Below are 17,238 nucleotides of genomic sequence, written 5' to 3' on the forward strand. Positions count from 1 at the left end.
TTGCCATGGAAAAACTGCAATATCTGTAACACGATATGTATAATATAACTCAGTAACAGGGCTGATACTCCACGTTAAAAAAGGACCAAAGATTTGAACAGACACTTCCCCAGAGAAGATTAACAGGCGATAGATCGAAGTCCGTGAAAAGATGCTCGGCGTCCTCGTCTGCAGGGACATGCGCGTGGAACCGCTCGCGCCGCTCGCGCCAGGATGGCCGGAGGTGAGCAGCGCCGTCCAGGGGTCGGCGAGGACGTGGAGCCGCTGCCGCTCTCGCTGCTGGTGGGAATGCAGATCGGCGCAAGCACGTTGGAGAGCAGTTTGGCAGCTTCCAGAACACAAATCAAGCCCACCCCCATACGACCTGACCGCGTCACCGTGGCATGTGCTCAAGAGGAACGACCTGTCCGTGATTGCTCAATGCGGCTTTACTCAAACTGGCCGAAAGTCGAAGCAGGGACGTACGGTGTGGGCGAGTCTCAGAGGAAACAGGCTGAGTGATCTTAGCGGGACAACGGATACATGCTGGATGCTTCCATTTCCATAAACTTCTGGAAAACACACTGCAGACTGGTGGTTGCCTGGGATGGGGTATGGAGGCCCATCTCCCACCCACCCTATACCTCGGACCCCAGGCCCAGTGGGATGTTCTTCAGTCACCTGAGAGGTGGGTGAGGCGTGGGGCTGTGCCGCCTTCAGAGCGTGCCCCCGGGAACGTCCAGGGGCCTGTCCACTGAGGGTGGAGGGGTGCCTCCATGTCACGGCCCTTGGACACATCCTTTCCGCCCTGAGTCCCAGAAAGACCAGCAGAAGCTTGATTGCAATGCCTTTTATTTAAAATAATTGCACTTAAGATCAAGGGCTTCCCTGGGTCCTGTGAATCGTCCGGAGTTCCCCGGGCCCGCTCTCATTGGACGGGGGGCAGCCCCACCTGCTGCCAGGGGGCGTTGCCCAGAAAGCAGCCTGCGGTGACCACCTGTCCTTTCATCTGACCGAGCAGCAGCATAGCCGCCCGTGGCGTGACCTCGGGGTGCAGGCACGGCATCCTCTCCCCGAGCACACCTCTGCTGTCTCGGACAGGCAGGCAGCTGATGGCAGACATCACACACATTCCAGTGACAAGCTTCAGAGAGGTAAACCTTCCAGAATAGCAGTGCACACGTAAGGCCCCCTTGGGCCACGGCCCGTGGGATCTGTGCAAAAAACTGTCAGGCGCGTTGCTGGGCTAGAGCCCCAGGTCCCAGGAGGTAGACGCGTATGCAGATCTGGGTATTCCAGGGAGGCCAGTGCCACGAGACATGGGGCACGGCCTCTGACCCTGAGGCCCACCCACACGTCCTGACCAAAGTACACAGGTGTGGGGGCCACGGTGAAGTCCGTCTCCTCCCATAAAGGATCAACGAACCACTGGCCCCGGGTTAAGACCAACTGATGAGAAACTGCTCTCCCATCGTCAGTGAGACAGGGATGTCCAGGGTCTGGGAAAAATATAAAAAATAACAATTGACCATCAAACAGTTGCCATCAGTGGGGAGGCCCGAGGGCCCGGCAGACAGGAGCCCAGGCTTGGGTGTGTGGTGTGCTCGGGCCGGCCCCAGCCCTGGAGGCTTCTCGCTCTGTGCTCCCCCAGCTGAATCCGTAGGACGAGTGTCCTCTGCACTGGCCACCTCAGCTTCAGAAGTGGGCTGCCATTTAAACATGGCCCACGAGTCACCACAAGGAAAGATCTAGAGTGCAAGGGGGCCTGTCCTTCCCCTCCTTCCCTCGCCCTTGTAAGGCCCAGCTCAGCTGGCACCGGGTCCCCAGGGTCCTTGGCACCTCCCACCCCCTCGGCCATCCTGGGGGCATGCCCTCTGGCCCCATCTGTGGGTTCTCTTGCCTTGGTGTCGGGGCTGTAGGTGAAGTTGGAGACAGGGACGCCATTGGAGAGGACCTGGCTGGGGGCCGTGGCCACCCCCAGGACGGTCACCTTCCTCAGCTGCAGGCCAGCCCCCTCACTAGTCACGTGCAGCAGCTCGTTCATGATGGTGTTCTGGTGGAATGGAGAGGCAGAAGCGAGGTGTCAGTGGACGGCCCAGGAAGCCTCGCCGGTGATTGGGGGGGCGGGGGGCTCTGGATAGCAGCACCATGCCCCTGTGCAAACCCTCAGGATGCCGGCAGGTGCATGAGGACTGGGTCAGAGCGGCTGGCCCACAGGCTCTGCTCCCTTCACAAGCCTGACCCGGGGACAGGGGGCCCCCACGGCAGCCCACCAGCTTGGGCAGTCCTGGGACTCACATTCCTGGCCAGGAAGATGACCTTCGTGTAGTCCCCACGCTCCGGCACCCCCAGGCTCTCCCCGTCATCCCAGAACAGCTCCCCTCGGGCCTCCCCGTTCATGGTCAGGGCTGCGAGCAGGCCCATGGGCTGCTTCCGGGACTCCATGGTTGTGAGGCCAGGGCCCTGGAAAAGCGGATGACGTGTCACCGTCTCAAGCCTGGCAGAGGCCTCCAGAGTCAGGACAGAGAAGGACGCTGGGCTGGGACGGCTCCGTGCTGCAAAAAAAACAGGATCCAGAGGACAGCCTACAGCCAAGGGCTGGGGCGCCTGCGCTGACCACTCTGGCCAGTGCAGACACCCTGGAGAACACGAGGGGCCCAGTGAGGTTTGCAGACTCTTTCCTAAGAAGAGCGCACAAAGCAGGCCTCCCCTGTGCCTGGCACAGCAAGTCAGTTCATCTTCAACCCTCAGACGCTGTCCTCTCTGCCTGAGTTTGGGGGAGGGGCCCTCTCCTGCAGGGGCAGCATGGGGTCCTGGCAGCCCGGAGCTAGACAGATGGGCTCAGGTGCCGGCCCGGGTACCTGCAGGGGGATGACGTGCCCCGCCCGGAGGTGGAGCTTGATGGTGTCCAGCGGGGCCGGCAGCGTCACCCACTGCCCCTTGCTGTGGATGACGGGCGTGAGGGGAGCCCAAGGTGGAGGTGGGAGGCTGCTGAAGGCCTCTACTGGCACCTGGAGGGAGACGATATGTCACGAAGAGTCGGGCAATGCCAAAGCCGCTGTGCTGTCGCTGGGAGCCCCCGGCTCCATGCAGGGCCCTGGGGGGGGGGGGCAGAGACCCTGACCCAGGGCTTGGGGTAGAGGCAGGACTCGAGTAGGAGAACTGGAGTCCAGGGGAGTTACCCACTCGGGCCTCAGTCTCCTCGTCTGGAAAATGGGTCACTGCAAGGCCCGGGTGGGAAGATGCACGAGAAGCCCCGGGTGAGGGCCCTCATGCAGCCGGGTCTCCAGAAAAGTGCTCCCTTCCGCCATCTGGCCCAGTGCCGCAGGGCCTGGAGAAGGGACGCCTTTGGTCCCCGGGACTCACCGCCTGCAGGTCGTACCACGTGCCGGGGGGGAAGTAGCCAGTCACTTCGACCTTCCCAGCCTCAAGCACGGGGGTGATGAGCAGAGCCGCCCCCCACAGCAGCTGGCGGTCCACGGTCCAGGTGCGGGGGTCCTCAGGGAACCTTCAAACAGGAGGGGCGGGCGTGTGGGCCTGATGACCTCTGAGGTCAGCGTGCTCAGGGGGTCCTCAGGGAAGCACGAGCAGCCAGAGGACAGTGGGACGTGGGGAGGCCGGTTCCAGCCGCCGGAGCTCGGTGTGGGAGGGGGCAGACCATCTCCCCGGCCGCGCGCTCCAGGCAGGGCGCCGACTGCGGCTCCCGCGTGGCTAACTCTGCCAACCGCTGGTCTGCTGCTGGCTAGTCCTGGTCCTGCCGACCAGTCTGCGTCTCTCACGTGAGTTTGGGACAGGACACTGACGACCCTAGCTGGTTTGCCTTCACAGTTCTGCCGTGGGGGAAGTCGTAGCATTCTCTGTTTCTGTTCAGAGGCGTATCACAATTTTTCCCTAAATTCAACCCCCTCCCCCTTGTCTTTTGCTTCTGAGTCTGAGAAAGCCCCCTTCTGCCAGAGCAGTGAGGGACATTCGCTTCTGTGTTCCCTTGGAACTTTCTAGAACTTAACTTTTTACATTTGGGTATGTAATCCGTCTAGAACTTACGTTTGCACACCGTGAGGGGAAAAATGGGTTTTTGCAAAGAGCTAACAAATTCTCACGATGTGGGGCTCCTGACCCACCGACTGGAGATGGCGTTTCATTGCAGGGCGCCTTTTACGTATCTGAGTCCTACTCGGGGGACATCAGTTGGGTTTTTTCCGAGGTCCTTTTTCCTGTAAGCCAGCCCCGTGATGGTTTTACAACTTGCTTTACCACCTGGTTGGCCTGGTCTATACTCGGTGTCCTTCACCCTGGGCTTTTAGGTACCTGGAATGCCCCCAGCCCTGAGCTGCAATCTCACGGGTGGAAAGTGGGAGTGCAAAGTGCTCCCCAGAAGGGAGGGCCTAGGTTTCTGCCTTGCCTCCCTCAGCCACACTGGCTCCCTCGGTCTGGGGTCATCCCCCCCACCACCACCCGCAGCAGGACGGGGCCACGCCGGTGCCACCAGGCTGCTGGTCAGCCCGTGGGCACTCGCTCCCCGACCCCAGGCACTCACTCCAGGAAGAGGGGCCGGGCCACAGTCTCGCCCAGGACATGGGCCCGGTGGAACAGCGAGTAGAGGAAGGGCAGCAGCGCGTAGCGCAGGGCGAGGGCCTTCCGCATGGCTTCCTGCGCCGTCTCGCTGAACCTGTACGGCTCCTGAGGCTGCAGAGGGGGCAGAGGGAACGCCCAGCTCTGGGGCCGCGAGGTCCCTGCCTCTCCCCTAGGAGACCCGGTCTGCTGGCACGGACGCCAGGCCACACTGCTGCGTCTGCGGTGGGACCCCCAGGACAGACCCCCCCCCCCCCCGGCCCCTACCAGGCTGTTGAGGTCGTTATGATTCCGCATGAACGGGTAGAAGGCCCCCAGCTGGGTCCAGCGCACACACAGCTCCTCCGAGGTGTTGCCCAGGAAGCCACAGACGTCGGCCCCGACCAGCGGCACCCCCAGCAGGTTGAACAGCAGGATTTCTGGGAGGGCAGAGCCAGACTTGTGAAGTGACCTTATTTGGAACGAGGGTCTTTGCAGATACAATTCAGTTGAGGTCACTGGAGGCGGTCCTGACCCAGTCTGCCTGGTGACCGAGTAAGAAAAAGCCCAGACCGTGACAAGAGACACGGGGGAGAAGGCCGAGCAAAGACGGAGGTGGAGACGGGAGGGATGGCCCCACACTAAGGACACCGAGGACTGCTGGCCACCCCCAGAAGCCGGGAGACTCGAGGAAGGGTGCCCCCTCCGACACCGCGAGTCCGACCACAAGCCTCCAGGGCTGGGAGAGCACACGCTTCTGTTGCCGTCAGCACCCAGTGTGAGCTGGTACTGGGAAGGAGGCCAGGGAGCCCCTTGAGCCGCTGAAGGGTCAGGTGGCTCCAGGTTGATCAGTTTGGGCCCACCCCACCACGGCTCAGCAGGACCAGCCTGGGCTGGGCCCTCCCTCTCCCTCAGTGTCTCCTCAGGGACCACCAGCCCATGGGCAGGTCCCGACCCAGCTGTGGGGGACCCTTGCCTGGCTTGCAGCAGGTCCCGAGACCTGCATGACCTCTGCCACGGGACGATCAGTGCACGCCAGAACCATAGCCCAAGACTCGGGTGGGCGCGGAGCTGGGAACCTGCCTCCTGAGGGGCCTCCTAAAACCGGCCTGCAGGGGCCTGGGCCCTGGCGGGCCGCGCCTGCCCCAAGGTGAGATCAGAGCTGGTGGCATATGGAAGGAGGAACGGCTTCTCCCCGTGGCCCGGGGGTCCGCAGATGCATCGGGCACAGCAGCAGGCCCGCCGCTACCGGAAGGCTTCCAGCCCGGGGGCTTGGTGGGGGCTCTTCTCAGCTGCCGTGTGCTGACCCGGGGAGTCGGCCCGGCCCCTCCCCCCGAGCTCCCGAGCCACGTCTGTGCCTAGCACGTGTCAGCAGCATGGGCGCTCTTGAGAGCTGAAGGCCAGGTCCTCTCTGCAGGTGGGGTGGGCGGCGCCTGCGGGCTGGGCTCAGGGTGCGGTCACCAGAAGGGACATCACGAGCGGACAGAATCTGACTGCCCTGCAGCAGCGGCCGGGCGAATCAGAGATGGGGATGCTTGGAAACGCCATCACTGCCCCCAGAGTGGCACAGCGCCACAGGCGAGCTGACCCACACGAGTGAGCCCCCCGCACAGGTGCCCAGGGGCCCGCGGGCCTCTCGCCCCACATGAGTCAGCAGCGTCTCTGGGCTGAGGCTGGTGCGCGGTGCCGGGCCCACGCTGCCCGCTGAGCCGCTGCTCCTGACGGGTGCTCTCACCTGGCACGGAGTATGAGAGCTGCTCCCAGCTGCTCCACACATCCCCCGTCCAGTGGCCGGCGTATCGGCCGTGGCCGGCGAAGGTTGAGCGGGAGATCACAAAGGGCCGCGTCCCCCGAGCCTTCACGAGGGCCCTGGGCAGAGCAGGGAGACAGGGCTGCCCCGGAGCCCCGAGTGGCCCGGCGCCTCGCCTGGCGGTGCAGCAGGGAGGCAGAGCGGGGAGCGAGGAGCCCTATAGGCCAAGGCCGGTGGGGGGGGGGGGGGGTCTGCCCGAGCCACCAGGCCGTCCTGCAAGGTGAGCGTGTCACAGGGAGGACAGGTGTCCCTGCAGGCTCCCTCTGGGTCTCTGTGCAGTCGCCCCCGGCCCCTCCCCAAGGCGCCGGGCAGCCAGCGCACGGCCCCCACCTGTGCGAGGCGAAGGCTTCCGTCAGGCCGTACAGGTTGTGCAGGTTGTAGTGTGTGGAGAGGAACTGGCGGCTGGAGGTACAGATGGTGGCGGCCTGCAGGGTCCCACCCACCACCCCTGGAACAGAAGGAGGCTGTCTCCATCTGTGGAGTCCCCGCCTGGCCGGCGGGTGCCCCCCCACATCCCAGGAGCCCCCTTGGAACTTCGAGTGTCTACTTTTCCAAGGAGAGGGACAAGGTGGATGCTGAGACCGGCCTTTGCAGACCACGGACTTCACGTCCACCTGCTCTTGACCCATCTCAAGTCTCTCCCGGTTCCTGTCCCTAAGCCCCGGATACCTTCCCTCTGAAGGGCCCCGTCCCACAGCAGGTGCCCCAGTCTGCGTCGCCTGGCTGATGTCTCCCCAACCTGAGCCTCGTCCTGGGGTTGCCCTCCCCTTCCCGGGGCGGCTGTGCCCATCAGCTCCTCAGAAAGGACAGCTGGCACATGGCGGCAGGTCGGGGAGCTCACCTGGCACGTAGGGCGGGTTCTCCAGGTCATTGTCAGGGCAGCCGTCCACAGAGCCCTTTACGAAGTTGGACGGCTCGTTCATGTCCTGCAAGAGAGGCCCTGCTGGTGGGTGCCCTGCCCTGGGCACATGCCGGGGCTGGTCCCACAGCCCCCGGGACACTCACGATCCACATGCCGTCAAAGGGCACCTGGGCGTGGAACTCAGACACCATGTCCTGCCACCAGTCCAGGGCCTCGGGGCTGGTGAAGTCGGGGAAGGCAGTGAATCCGGGCCACACCTGCAGGAAAGGCCAGAGGGCAGACCAGGCCGCCCCCAGAGCTACAGCCTCGCTCGTCTGCCTGGGAGTGGAAGGGCCACGGAGGTGAGGGTCGGCAGTGGTAGGGGCCGTAGGGGGAGACAACTGAGACCTCACTTTCAGACAAAAGCCGGGAACCGAGTCGCGGACATCTGCACCCCTGGCGGCCTCCCCGGCCTCCCCTCAGCTGGGATACCCTTCCCCTTGGTTGTGGGCCCTGGAACAGGAAGTTGGGGAGTCTGCCGGGTGCCCCGTGGGAAGGCCTGGGAAGCCCCAGGGCGCCTGGAGGACATGGAGACCCTTGTCAAGGGTCTGTTGAGCTCGTGTCTGGGCTGGGCCCAGCTGCCCACAAAGTCAGGGGCCCCCCAGTGGAAGGACTGGAGATGGCATCCGGAGCCCCTGACACTTCCAGCTGTGACACGGCCCCCGCCCCCGCACTCTATCCTATTAGACAACACGATCATTTCTTGAATCCCGTCCTCTTCCTGTTCCCACTGGCTGGGGACTCCTGCTGTCCCACCCTGTGCCCCTGCCCCCACCATACCTTCCCAATCAGAGGCTGCCCAGTCTCGTTGGTGATGAAAACCTTCCTCCGCAGACCGTCGTCATAGGGTCGGTAGCTGCCGGGCGGGCCGGAGCTACTGATGGCAGGGTCCTGAGCGGGGCGTGGGGGGACCCGTCAGGAGAAGGAAAATGCTCTGGCGACATCGTTAGGAAGAGCAGAGGCAAGAGGGAGCGTGCACGCGTGCACACGCACACGTCTGCTGACACACCAGCCTGCAGGGCGCCGGCCGGCCAAAGGTGGGTGCACCCGGATGCCTGGCTCTGCTGCATGGGTTTTAGAGTTTCACAAATGTTCTACGGTGAACATGGATTTCTTTCAGAATAACAGAAGGTCTGCAGCTGCCCTCCCTGCTCTGAGTGGCCACGGACGCTGGCTGCGCTCCGAGGGGCCAAGGTGAGGGAAACGGCCAGCGTCAACAAGATTCCGACCTTGAGGCAGACCGACTCCTCCACTGTGGGGTGTCCACCAGGCAGCCCCTGGGCTTCAGCACCCCCCCACCTCCTCTGGCCGCATGGCTGGGCACTCTGGCTGCGAGGACTGGCCCCAGAGCGTGTGGCCACTCAGAGCCCTGGCCTGAGCCCGGCCCTCCTTCCCGTGAGGCGGAACTGAGTGAGGGAGAGGCAGGGCCACGGGACACTCGGAGCCTCCGTGGCCCCGGCTGCCCGGGCGTGCAGCGCCACCCCGGCCCTCCCAGTACGGGGCAGGTCAGCGGAGCGCGTGTAACCGACAACTGAAGGGATCCCGAGTGACAGAGAGATGCTTCCGGGGACTGTTAGGCTGGACGTCAGCGGACAGCAGGGGCCCAGTCTGTACGTCTGATATTCCTTCAACAGCCAAGACCCTCAGGAAGTGTCCCCAGTGACCACGGCAGGCCCGAGGCAGCTGCCACGGGAAGGAGGAGACATGGGGCGTCTTGGCTCCCCGGAGAGCCCGCCGTGCGCGGGCAGGAGAGCGGGGCACTCACCACGATCATCACGTAGTGCCGGCCACCCTGGTGGAGCTCCTGCACCATGGCCGGGAAGTCCCTGAAACCGTCCTTGTTGAAGGTGAAGTCCCTCCTGGCGTCCATGTAGTCCAGGTCATTCCACTGCGTGTCCTGCAGCCAGGGCACAGGGACCGCTGCGGCCGGCCTGGGGGCGGACGTCCCGGCCTCCCCCCCAGCACACAGCTCGGCGGGGCCTGGGCCCTCCCAGCACTCACCAGGGGGAAGCGGGCCCTGGTCATGTTCTCCACCACCTGGCGGGTGATGGCGGTGGAGGAGTAGCCCCAGCGGCACAGGTGGAAGCCCAGGCCCCAGTAGGGCGGCATGAACGGATAGCCTGCGGCGGGAGCTCCGTGAGCAGGCGGGCAGCGGGAGGGCCGGGGAGGGAGGGGCGGCGGGGCCGGGAACAGGCCTACCCACGACTTCCAGGTACTGCTGCACCACGCGCTTGGGCTCAGGGCCCAGGAAGACGTACACATCCAGGATCCCACCTGTCGACCTCCAGCTGAGGGCTGGGCTCGGCTGCAGGACCACGTCTGGGGAAAGCAGCCCTGGGGCTCAGGAACAAACACCCGTGCCCCCACCCCCCACCGCCTCTTTGGCACCTTGAAGAAGGGCCACATCCCACCCAGGGAAGCTGGGAGCAGCCTGCTTGGGGCCCAGGGGCAGTTCCCCTGAGCCTGACTCCTTGAAGAACCTGGAGCAGAACAGACCCCAGGACTCCCCTTTCTGGCCTCTGCTCAGAGCAGGGGTCCCAGAGCACATCTTAGGGGAACCTAAGGGCAGAGCTGGCAGAGGCCACAGCTCACCGGACTCATTTCTTGGGAGGGCAAACAAGGCCCAACACCCTGCCCGTGCCCCAGTCCTCTACCGCTAGGCTGTCCAGAGAGGTGCAGACAGCCCCACGCTCTCCCCAGGAAGGAGGGGGACCTGGCCACACCCAGGGAAGCCGCTGGCCTGGGGGCTCAGGGAGCTCTGGCTGTGGCACACGGGGACCAGGGCGCGTGCTGGGTGGTTGCCCACCCGCTTACCCATGGCGTTGCTGTTCAGCAGGAAGACCCCGTGAGCTGACCCGCCGTCCTCCAGCACCAGGTAGAAAGGGTGGGACCCATACAGGTTCACGTTGGGCTGGGCATGTGGACACAGCACGTTAGCGCCCTCACCCACATGGTGCCTCCAGTCCCCTCCTCGCTGCCCCTTTTACCGAGGGGGGCGATGTCCCGGTTCCAGAGAGTGATCTTGGTCCAGTTGGTGCTGAGCGTGAGGGAGCCGAGGTGCTCGGCAAGGCCCACAAGGTGCCGGGACGGCAGGGATGTGGACAGCTGCAGAAACTGGTCGGCGAAGAACAGGGGGGCCACCGTCGTGTTCAGCCTGCCAGGAAGAGCCAGGCAGCCTTGCATCCTAGGTGGCCAGATGACCCCAAGATGGACCCTCCCAGAGAGACCCTTGGGCCCTGGTGTCCCCTGAGGAGGGCCGGAGTGGCCTGGCCACCTCTGTGACACACTGATCCTGGGGCAGAAGCAGCCACCGGAGGCTCAGTGACCCTCTGGACCTGACCCAGGTGCGGACAAGTCCCACAGCACTACCAGGGGACTGCCCCATAAGCCGTGGCCACAAGCAGGTGCTGGGCAAGGGCTGCCCGAACCCTTCTAGTCCTAGGAGTTGTGGCCCGGAGCCGCTTCTGCAAGGTCCAAACTACTGCCAGACCCCAGCCATGACCTTCCCCAGAGCCTTTGCAGCTGTCCACCCAGGGGTGGCCAGGATCCCCTGAGGTTGCACAGGGTCGGGGCGAGGCAAGAACCACAGATGGAGCACGGAAGACCTGTTAATGCTGATTTCATTGGGTGATGTCCCATCGCACCCTGCCTGCCTCTGGGCAAGGCTTATCTGTGTGTTTTCAAGACCAAAGTCTGATTAAATGCTTCAGAAAACTCTCACATCTCTGCTCAGAGGTCAGCTTCCTAGAGAGGCCTTCTGTAGCCCCTCGCTCCAGAGCCAGCCCTGCCCTCCGCATCTGCACAGCTCCTTTCTAGAACTTCTTAGCACTGTTACTCCTGACATTGTACGTGGCCTCACTCACTGCCTCTTCCCACTGTGTCAGCCCTGGGGGCAGCTTGATACTCTCAGCCAAGAATGGGCAGAGAAGAACGCATTTCAGGAGGTGAGTTCTCCTAAGACCAAGGCAAGTCCCAACTCATTCCCGAATGTGTAACCGAGTCTGGTGACAAAGAGGAGCCTTGTCAGCCCAGGGCACATATTTACAGGGGACTGTGTGGGCAAAGCTCCTGTGAAAATGTGCTTGTACAATCTACCGTCAGGGTAGACTGGGGGGTGGGGAGGTCGGCAGAACCGCTGCCCCGGCCGGACGCTCTGGGAGGGGACACGTCAGACACTGGGAGTCATGACCACCACGCTGGAGTCTAAAAGTAGATGCTAGGATCCAATCCCCAGGAGGTGATGCATCCCCTGGAGGTGAGGGCACGACCAACCGATGCCCCCCTCCTCCCTACCGAACCTGCAAGCATCTGCCGTGGGTCAGAACCTTGTTAGGAGCTGGAGGTCCGGGAGCGAGCTTCCGGAATGGGGAAGGCTCCTTGGCGGGCGGACCACACCAATGATTCGGACAAACCTAGGGTCCCGGGGGACACAAGCCCCAGGGGGACGTGAAACCGACAGTGGCCAACAGCATGGACGCCCGGGCCTGGCTCAGTAGCTGCCAGCAAGCCGCCTCAGTCTCCCCGTCTGTACAGTGGGGACAGTAACAGCACCTACTCTGAGTTGTGGGGGTGTCCGATGTGCCTAAGTGACACACGGTATTTGAGATAAATCACACACGTGAACGTAAAGCGGCAAGGGCACGTTGCCTGCGGTGGGGGTGCCGTCTCACAGCGGACCGAGGGCTAACGGCCTCGGCACCTTTGACACTGGGGCAGGAGCGCTCTGTGCGGTGGAGCCATTGCCCAAGGTCCCCTGGAGGACGCCACCCCCAGCTGACCCCCCCGGTCGCAGGGCCTCGGCAGTGGGGTCGCTGAGGGACCTCAATGAGGCGAGGGAGGGCTCCAGGCGGAGGGAGAAGTGAGGAGGCCCAAGGGAGGGTGGGGGACGGTGCCCCAAGCCCCCCACCTGGGGTGGGGGCACAGAGACCGGCACTCACAGCACCCGGCCGTCCAGCTTCCGGCGCACGACCACCCCAAAGGGCTCCTCCTGGAACTCCACGCTGTACAGTGTGGACAAGGCCCGGCTGCGGACACGCGGGGTCTCCAGGGGTACCTCGTAGCGCCTGTTGGCGGGATCCTTGATCTAGGAGTCAGATGGTGGCGCCATGAGGCCCTCTGTGGACCGGCACAGCGCCCGCTCCGTCACCCTCCAGAGCGAGGACTCTGTGCAAGTCCCAGCGTGGCTGCACGCAGCAGGTGAGCGTGGGCCGTCTGGCCAATGGAGCCTGCGTTTCCTCTCGTCCAGAGCCCGCAGGACACCCCGTGTGGGTCGCCAGGTGAGATGCACAACACCCCGTCCACCTGAATTCCAGAGAAACGACTTTTTCCAGTACGTCTCCAATATCGCATGAGACATACACTAAAAAAAAGGCACCCTTTCCTTGGTTTTCTGGAATTCAAATTTACTGGCGTCCTGCAATTTTTTCTGCGGAGTCTGGCGACACTGTTCCCCCAGCATGGCTGTCACAGGGCAGCTGAGAGCTGGGAGCACCCCGCTCGGCTCTGTCCGCCACACAGTCGGCGCTCAGCAGAGGCCGCTGGTACAAATCACTTAGTTAAAACTACTGCGAACCCTGTGCTTCAGGCTCCCTCGCCTGGGCCTCCTCGCGTTCAGCCCTCGGGTTTCTGCCACGTGCCAGACTCCGTTCCAGGGGCTGGGAATCAGCAGGGAGTAAACCAGACAAGAGGTCCTGCCCTCAGGGGGGTGGACGACCGATGGAGCACTGCCCCATCCTCCCAGTCCACCTCTCCGCTCGCTGACTCCTGTCCTGTAGGACTTCAGGTCCCCAGTGCGATGTCACTTCCTGGGGGAGACCTGGCCTCCAGAGCATGTTCTAGAACTTTCTAATCACTGTCTTAGTGGCCAGGCTCCCTGAGTGTAGGCACCATGCGCTCACTCCTGGACTCCCAGAGGAGGCACACGACACATTTGCACACCAGACCAACACCCAGTAGATTCCATCTTCATCCGCTGCCCACCCACGTGTTCTCTGCCCCCACCCGGCCCTGCCCTGGCCCTGCCCACCGTGAAGTGAAGCCGGCTCTCCGTCTCCAGCAGCAGGTCCAGCTGTAAGGTCAAGATGTCCTTGGGGAAGAAGGTTCGGGTGGTGCGGGTCAGGGTGGCCCTGTAGCCCGTCTCCGTGGTGGTCAGGTTCTCCAGCTTGTAACTCGGGTAGCTGGGTGGGAAGAAGCACCAGGGCTGCCCCATCCGGGGGGCCCGAGGCCACTGCCTCGCAGGCCGGTAGCAGCAGCCCCGGGCCTCACACTGTTCCTGGGTGACGGCCTTGTCGGGGGCACAGTCGAAGCGGCTGTTGGGGGGCACATCACACTGTGTGCGTGCTGCTCGGGGACTACCGTGGTGCCCTGGGGTGGGCTGGGGGCCTGGGTCACGGGCTCCCTGCTGGGGAGCATGATAAAGCTCCTCGGGTACTCGGGAGAAGCCACGCTGCTCTTGGGGGACCACCAAGAAATCACGGAGCAGGACGTGCCCCAGGAGGGCAGCGGTGGCCAGGCAGACGAGGGTGCAGACCCCCAGGAGGGGGCGGGAGCTGGGAGGCCACCTCACGTCCATGGCCGCTGGCACCTGCAGGCAGCCGGCTGGGTCCTGGAGGCCTGCTGAGAGAGGAGCAAGGCTCAGTAAGGCAGGCGGGACGGAGTGGCCGGGGGAGGGGCTCAGGGGGCCTCACAGGAGTTTCCAGGCGTGGCCCTGAGGCTGGCCCGGCAGTGCCCAGGGTGAGGTGTGCCGAGAAGGTGGGGCAGGCGAGGGTGGACGAGCTCCCGGCACTGTTTAGAAAGACAGCAAGGGAAAGGAAAAGGGAAAGCTGAGAAAAGCCCCAAATAGGGAGTTTCGGAATGCCCTGTACCGTGAGTGCTTACATATAATTTGTTTAAAATGTGCGTAAAATGATTTAATGACACACGAAGACGTACGTGGTAGGCTCACAAATGGAACCAACGAGTCACAACACGCACAACAGAGAGCGAGCCCTGCTTCTGCAGAGACTGGCTGAGTCACTCCGTTTTGGCAAATGTGCTGGAAGTGGGAGGGCCCTCGCGGGGGACCCAGCACTTTCCCTCAGTCCCTCTGCTGACCGGGCTGTGGCTGCAGCCTGGTAAGAAGTCTCGGGTGCTGCAGCTGAGGGCCACACTCACGGGACAGCCCCCCAGACCGGGCAGGTGGCGGCCCTCCCTGCCCCTGCGGTTAGGCGTGGAGCAGCCCCTCTCTGGCTCCTCTGGAGCTAAGTCTGTTACTACCTGCGTGTTGCTTCTCTACGTTTTAAGTATTTTATAATGAACACTGTTGGCCCGGCTCCTCTGAGGAGTAAGATACCAACAAGACTAAACGTGCAAGGATCCAATTAGGGGAGTCCTTTCTCTCCGAGAGAAAATGGGGAGGTTGTCAGGGAAGGCTGAGAGAGCTGTCACACCCCAAGCAAGATCTGACCTCAGGGCAGTCAGGTGCCGAGGGGAGGGGTGGTTGGGGTCCAAGCATCCTGGACTACCTGCTGTGTAGGCTAAGGAAGGTTCCACAAAGCCACGGGGTCTGGCTTGGGGGGGGGGGGGGACCCGAGCCAAAGCTGGCCATTAGTGAGGTCGAGGTGTCCCTGATGTGGCCTGCCCTAGTGTCGTGGGCTGGGAAGCAGCCTGGCCCCCGAGCAGATGCGTGCGAGCTCCATATGGCGGGAGGCCCGGGGGACGCTCGCATCCTCATGCCACCAGAAACGTGCAAGGACTGGGGAAATGTCACACGCTAGCACAAGTCACTGAGGGCCCGAGGGAGTCCAAGCCTGTCATACACACAAAGTGGGTCCCTAGGACCTTCTGGCCACAGTGGGCCACTGCCGGACTGGGTGCACGAGTGAACTTTTAATCACAGCACTGCTAAAGCAAACACGTGGCTTTTCCCCTCACACCAACCACTTGTCCCATTCTCCCAACGGCAGCCAGGGGCGCAACGACTCACTCCAAACCTGACACAAATCCTCACCCACAAGTGAAACCTCAGCCCCACAGGACTGTCCCCCATCAGACCCAGTCACAAGCCCCACATTGTCACTCGCACATCTGACCAAATAATTGGCTATAAATTCGAGGGTTCGCCCCCTGCCCACCTCCAGTTCGATGACGGGCTAGAACAACTCACAGCACACTCAGGAAAGAGCTTTACTTACTGTTACCCAGTTATCGTAAAGGATGTGCTCAGCAACAGCCAGAGGACGTGGGGTGGGGGGTGGGTACGGAGCCTACACACCCCCTCCCGGCAGGCCACCCACCCTCCCACACTGAAACGTGGTCACCAGCTCAGAGGATGTATGAGCCCCAACGAGTTTTGGTTTCATTACCTAAGCACAACTGATTAAATCACTGGCCATTGGAGATTATCAATCACCAGCCCCTCTGTGCTCCCCAGAGGCTGGGGGTAGGGGAGGTGGGGCCCGACAGTTCCCAGCCCGGAATCCTGCCTCCTGCTTCTGGGGACCAGGCCCCACCCGAGGCTGTCCTGAGGCCCCAGCCACCACTCATTTTATTAGCACATAAAAGACACTATCACTGCCAAGATTCCCAGGGTCTTAGGAGCTGTGTGCGGGGACCTGGGGACAAAGACTATTTTTTTATACCACGGTGTCCCAGCTGCACCTGCCCCATCCAGAGACACACGACCCCCTGTGATCACGGGGAGGCAGAGACTAGGGAACTCACTCTTGGGAGCTCTTGGGCAGTGCCCGTGGCCCTTCGCACCCAGAGTTCAGGAGCACAGGGTGGCCAGGGGCCCGGCAGGGCCAGCACCCATCACCTACCCATTTCCATTCTGCAAGGGACCCGAGAAACGGGAAGAGCTGTCAGCCAGAGGGCTTGACAATTTAGACAAAATGGGGGAAAACCGAAGGTCAGGAGATCAAGTGGCGCTGCTGGCCGGGAGGCCCTGTGACCTCGCTTTTAGGGAAGTGGCTCCGAGCCCCTGCTTCCCCCCTCCCCCCGCCAGGGTCGCGGTGTAGATAAGCCCGGTTCAAAGTCCAGCTGAGCCCTGTCCAGAGAGGCAGGGTCCTTACCCTGTGCCTCAGTTTCCTCCCCAGAACGGGACAAGGAAGCCTCCGTCGCCCAGCACCGAGGGCGTGGATGAGACCGCGGAGTCCCCGCGGTCCCCGTCGTTACCGCCGCCCGAGGACCCTGCCTGGCACGACGTGCTCAGCTTCTGCACCAGCAAACCACAGAGAACCAATCCCGTCGATCAATCGGTCCCTCCCGCTTAGGGCGTCACGGCTGCCCTGACCGCCGGGCCCTTTGTCGGAACGGCCGCCTCATACAGTCCCTGCTCCGCCCTTCTCTGGACCCCAGCAGCCCCTGGTCCGCTCACCTTCGCGCACGCGCGCCCAGCCTGGGCCCGATCACCGCCGCGCACGCGCGCCCAGCTCACCGCCCTCTCAGACCCCCACGCCGACACCCCCCCCCCCCCGGCTATTCTCCGCCCACGCGCGCACGCGCGCCCTGTCCCCCCCGCTCCTCCCCGCAGCAAGCCTTCGCGCACGCGCCCCGGCCATCAGCGGCCACCCGGGGGCAGGCGCTGGAAGGCACGCGCCAGAGGGGGCGGGGCGGGCCGCGTGACAGGCCGTCCGCGCAGGCGCCCTGGGCGAGAGCGCGCGCCCCCTGCTGGCGGGGCGTCCCTGTCCCGTCCCTGTCCCCGTCCCCGTCCCCGTCCCCGTCCCCGCCGGCCGCCGCGCCCGGAGCCTGGGAGGAGCGCAAGCGCCTTGCACCTGCCGGGACGCGCCTGCAGGGCGGGGACGGGGCGCGGGCCTCGGGGCCTCCCCGACGGGGACCGCGGGCTCGCTCACTCCGTAGTCCGTGCACTGAAGCCGTTCGGGAAGGGAAAGCGTCATCGTACCCCGAAAAGCGGCGGCTGTGCGACACGACCTGGCGCTTCGAGGGGCGCAACCCACCGCGAGGGTGCAGCGCGCGCGGGGCCTCTTTCTGACGTGCTGGCGGAAAAAGACGCCTTCCT

At 63.6% G+C, this 17,238-nt stretch overlaps 1 protein-coding gene across 1 annotated transcript; it reads right to left on the reverse strand.

Moving 5' to 3' along the window:
• Positions 1 to 814: 814 nt before the first annotated feature.
• On the reverse strand, positions 815 to 16,590 carry GAA (alpha glucosidase). Its single transcript, XM_048227096.2, has 20 exons — positions 16,292 to 16,590; positions 13,267 to 13,856; positions 12,179 to 12,324; positions 10,235 to 10,395; positions 10,056 to 10,157; positions 9,441 to 9,560; positions 9,243 to 9,361; positions 9,007 to 9,138; positions 8,022 to 8,132; positions 7,346 to 7,459; positions 7,182 to 7,266; positions 6,671 to 6,788; positions 6,266 to 6,399; positions 4,819 to 4,970; positions 4,517 to 4,665; positions 3,346 to 3,487; positions 2,841 to 2,990; positions 2,278 to 2,442; positions 1,880 to 2,032; positions 815 to 1,478 (listed from the first exon to the last, which is right to left on the reverse strand). Exons 2-20 carry the CDS (start codon positions 13,810 to 13,812, stop codon positions 1,419 to 1,421), a joined length of 2,859 nt encoding a protein of 952 aa, XP_048083053.1. The 5' UTR covers positions 13,813 to 13,856; positions 16,292 to 16,590; the 3' UTR covers positions 815 to 1,418.
• Between the last annotated feature and the right edge of the window lie 648 nt (positions 16,591 to 17,238).

The sequence above is a fragment of the Ursus arctos genome, unplaced genomic scaffold, assembly GCF_023065955.2.
Source record: "Ursus arctos isolate Adak ecotype North America unplaced genomic scaffold, UrsArc2.0 scaffold_24, whole genome shotgun sequence".
Taxonomy (NCBI): Eukaryota; Metazoa; Chordata; class Mammalia; order Carnivora; family Ursidae; genus Ursus; species Ursus arctos.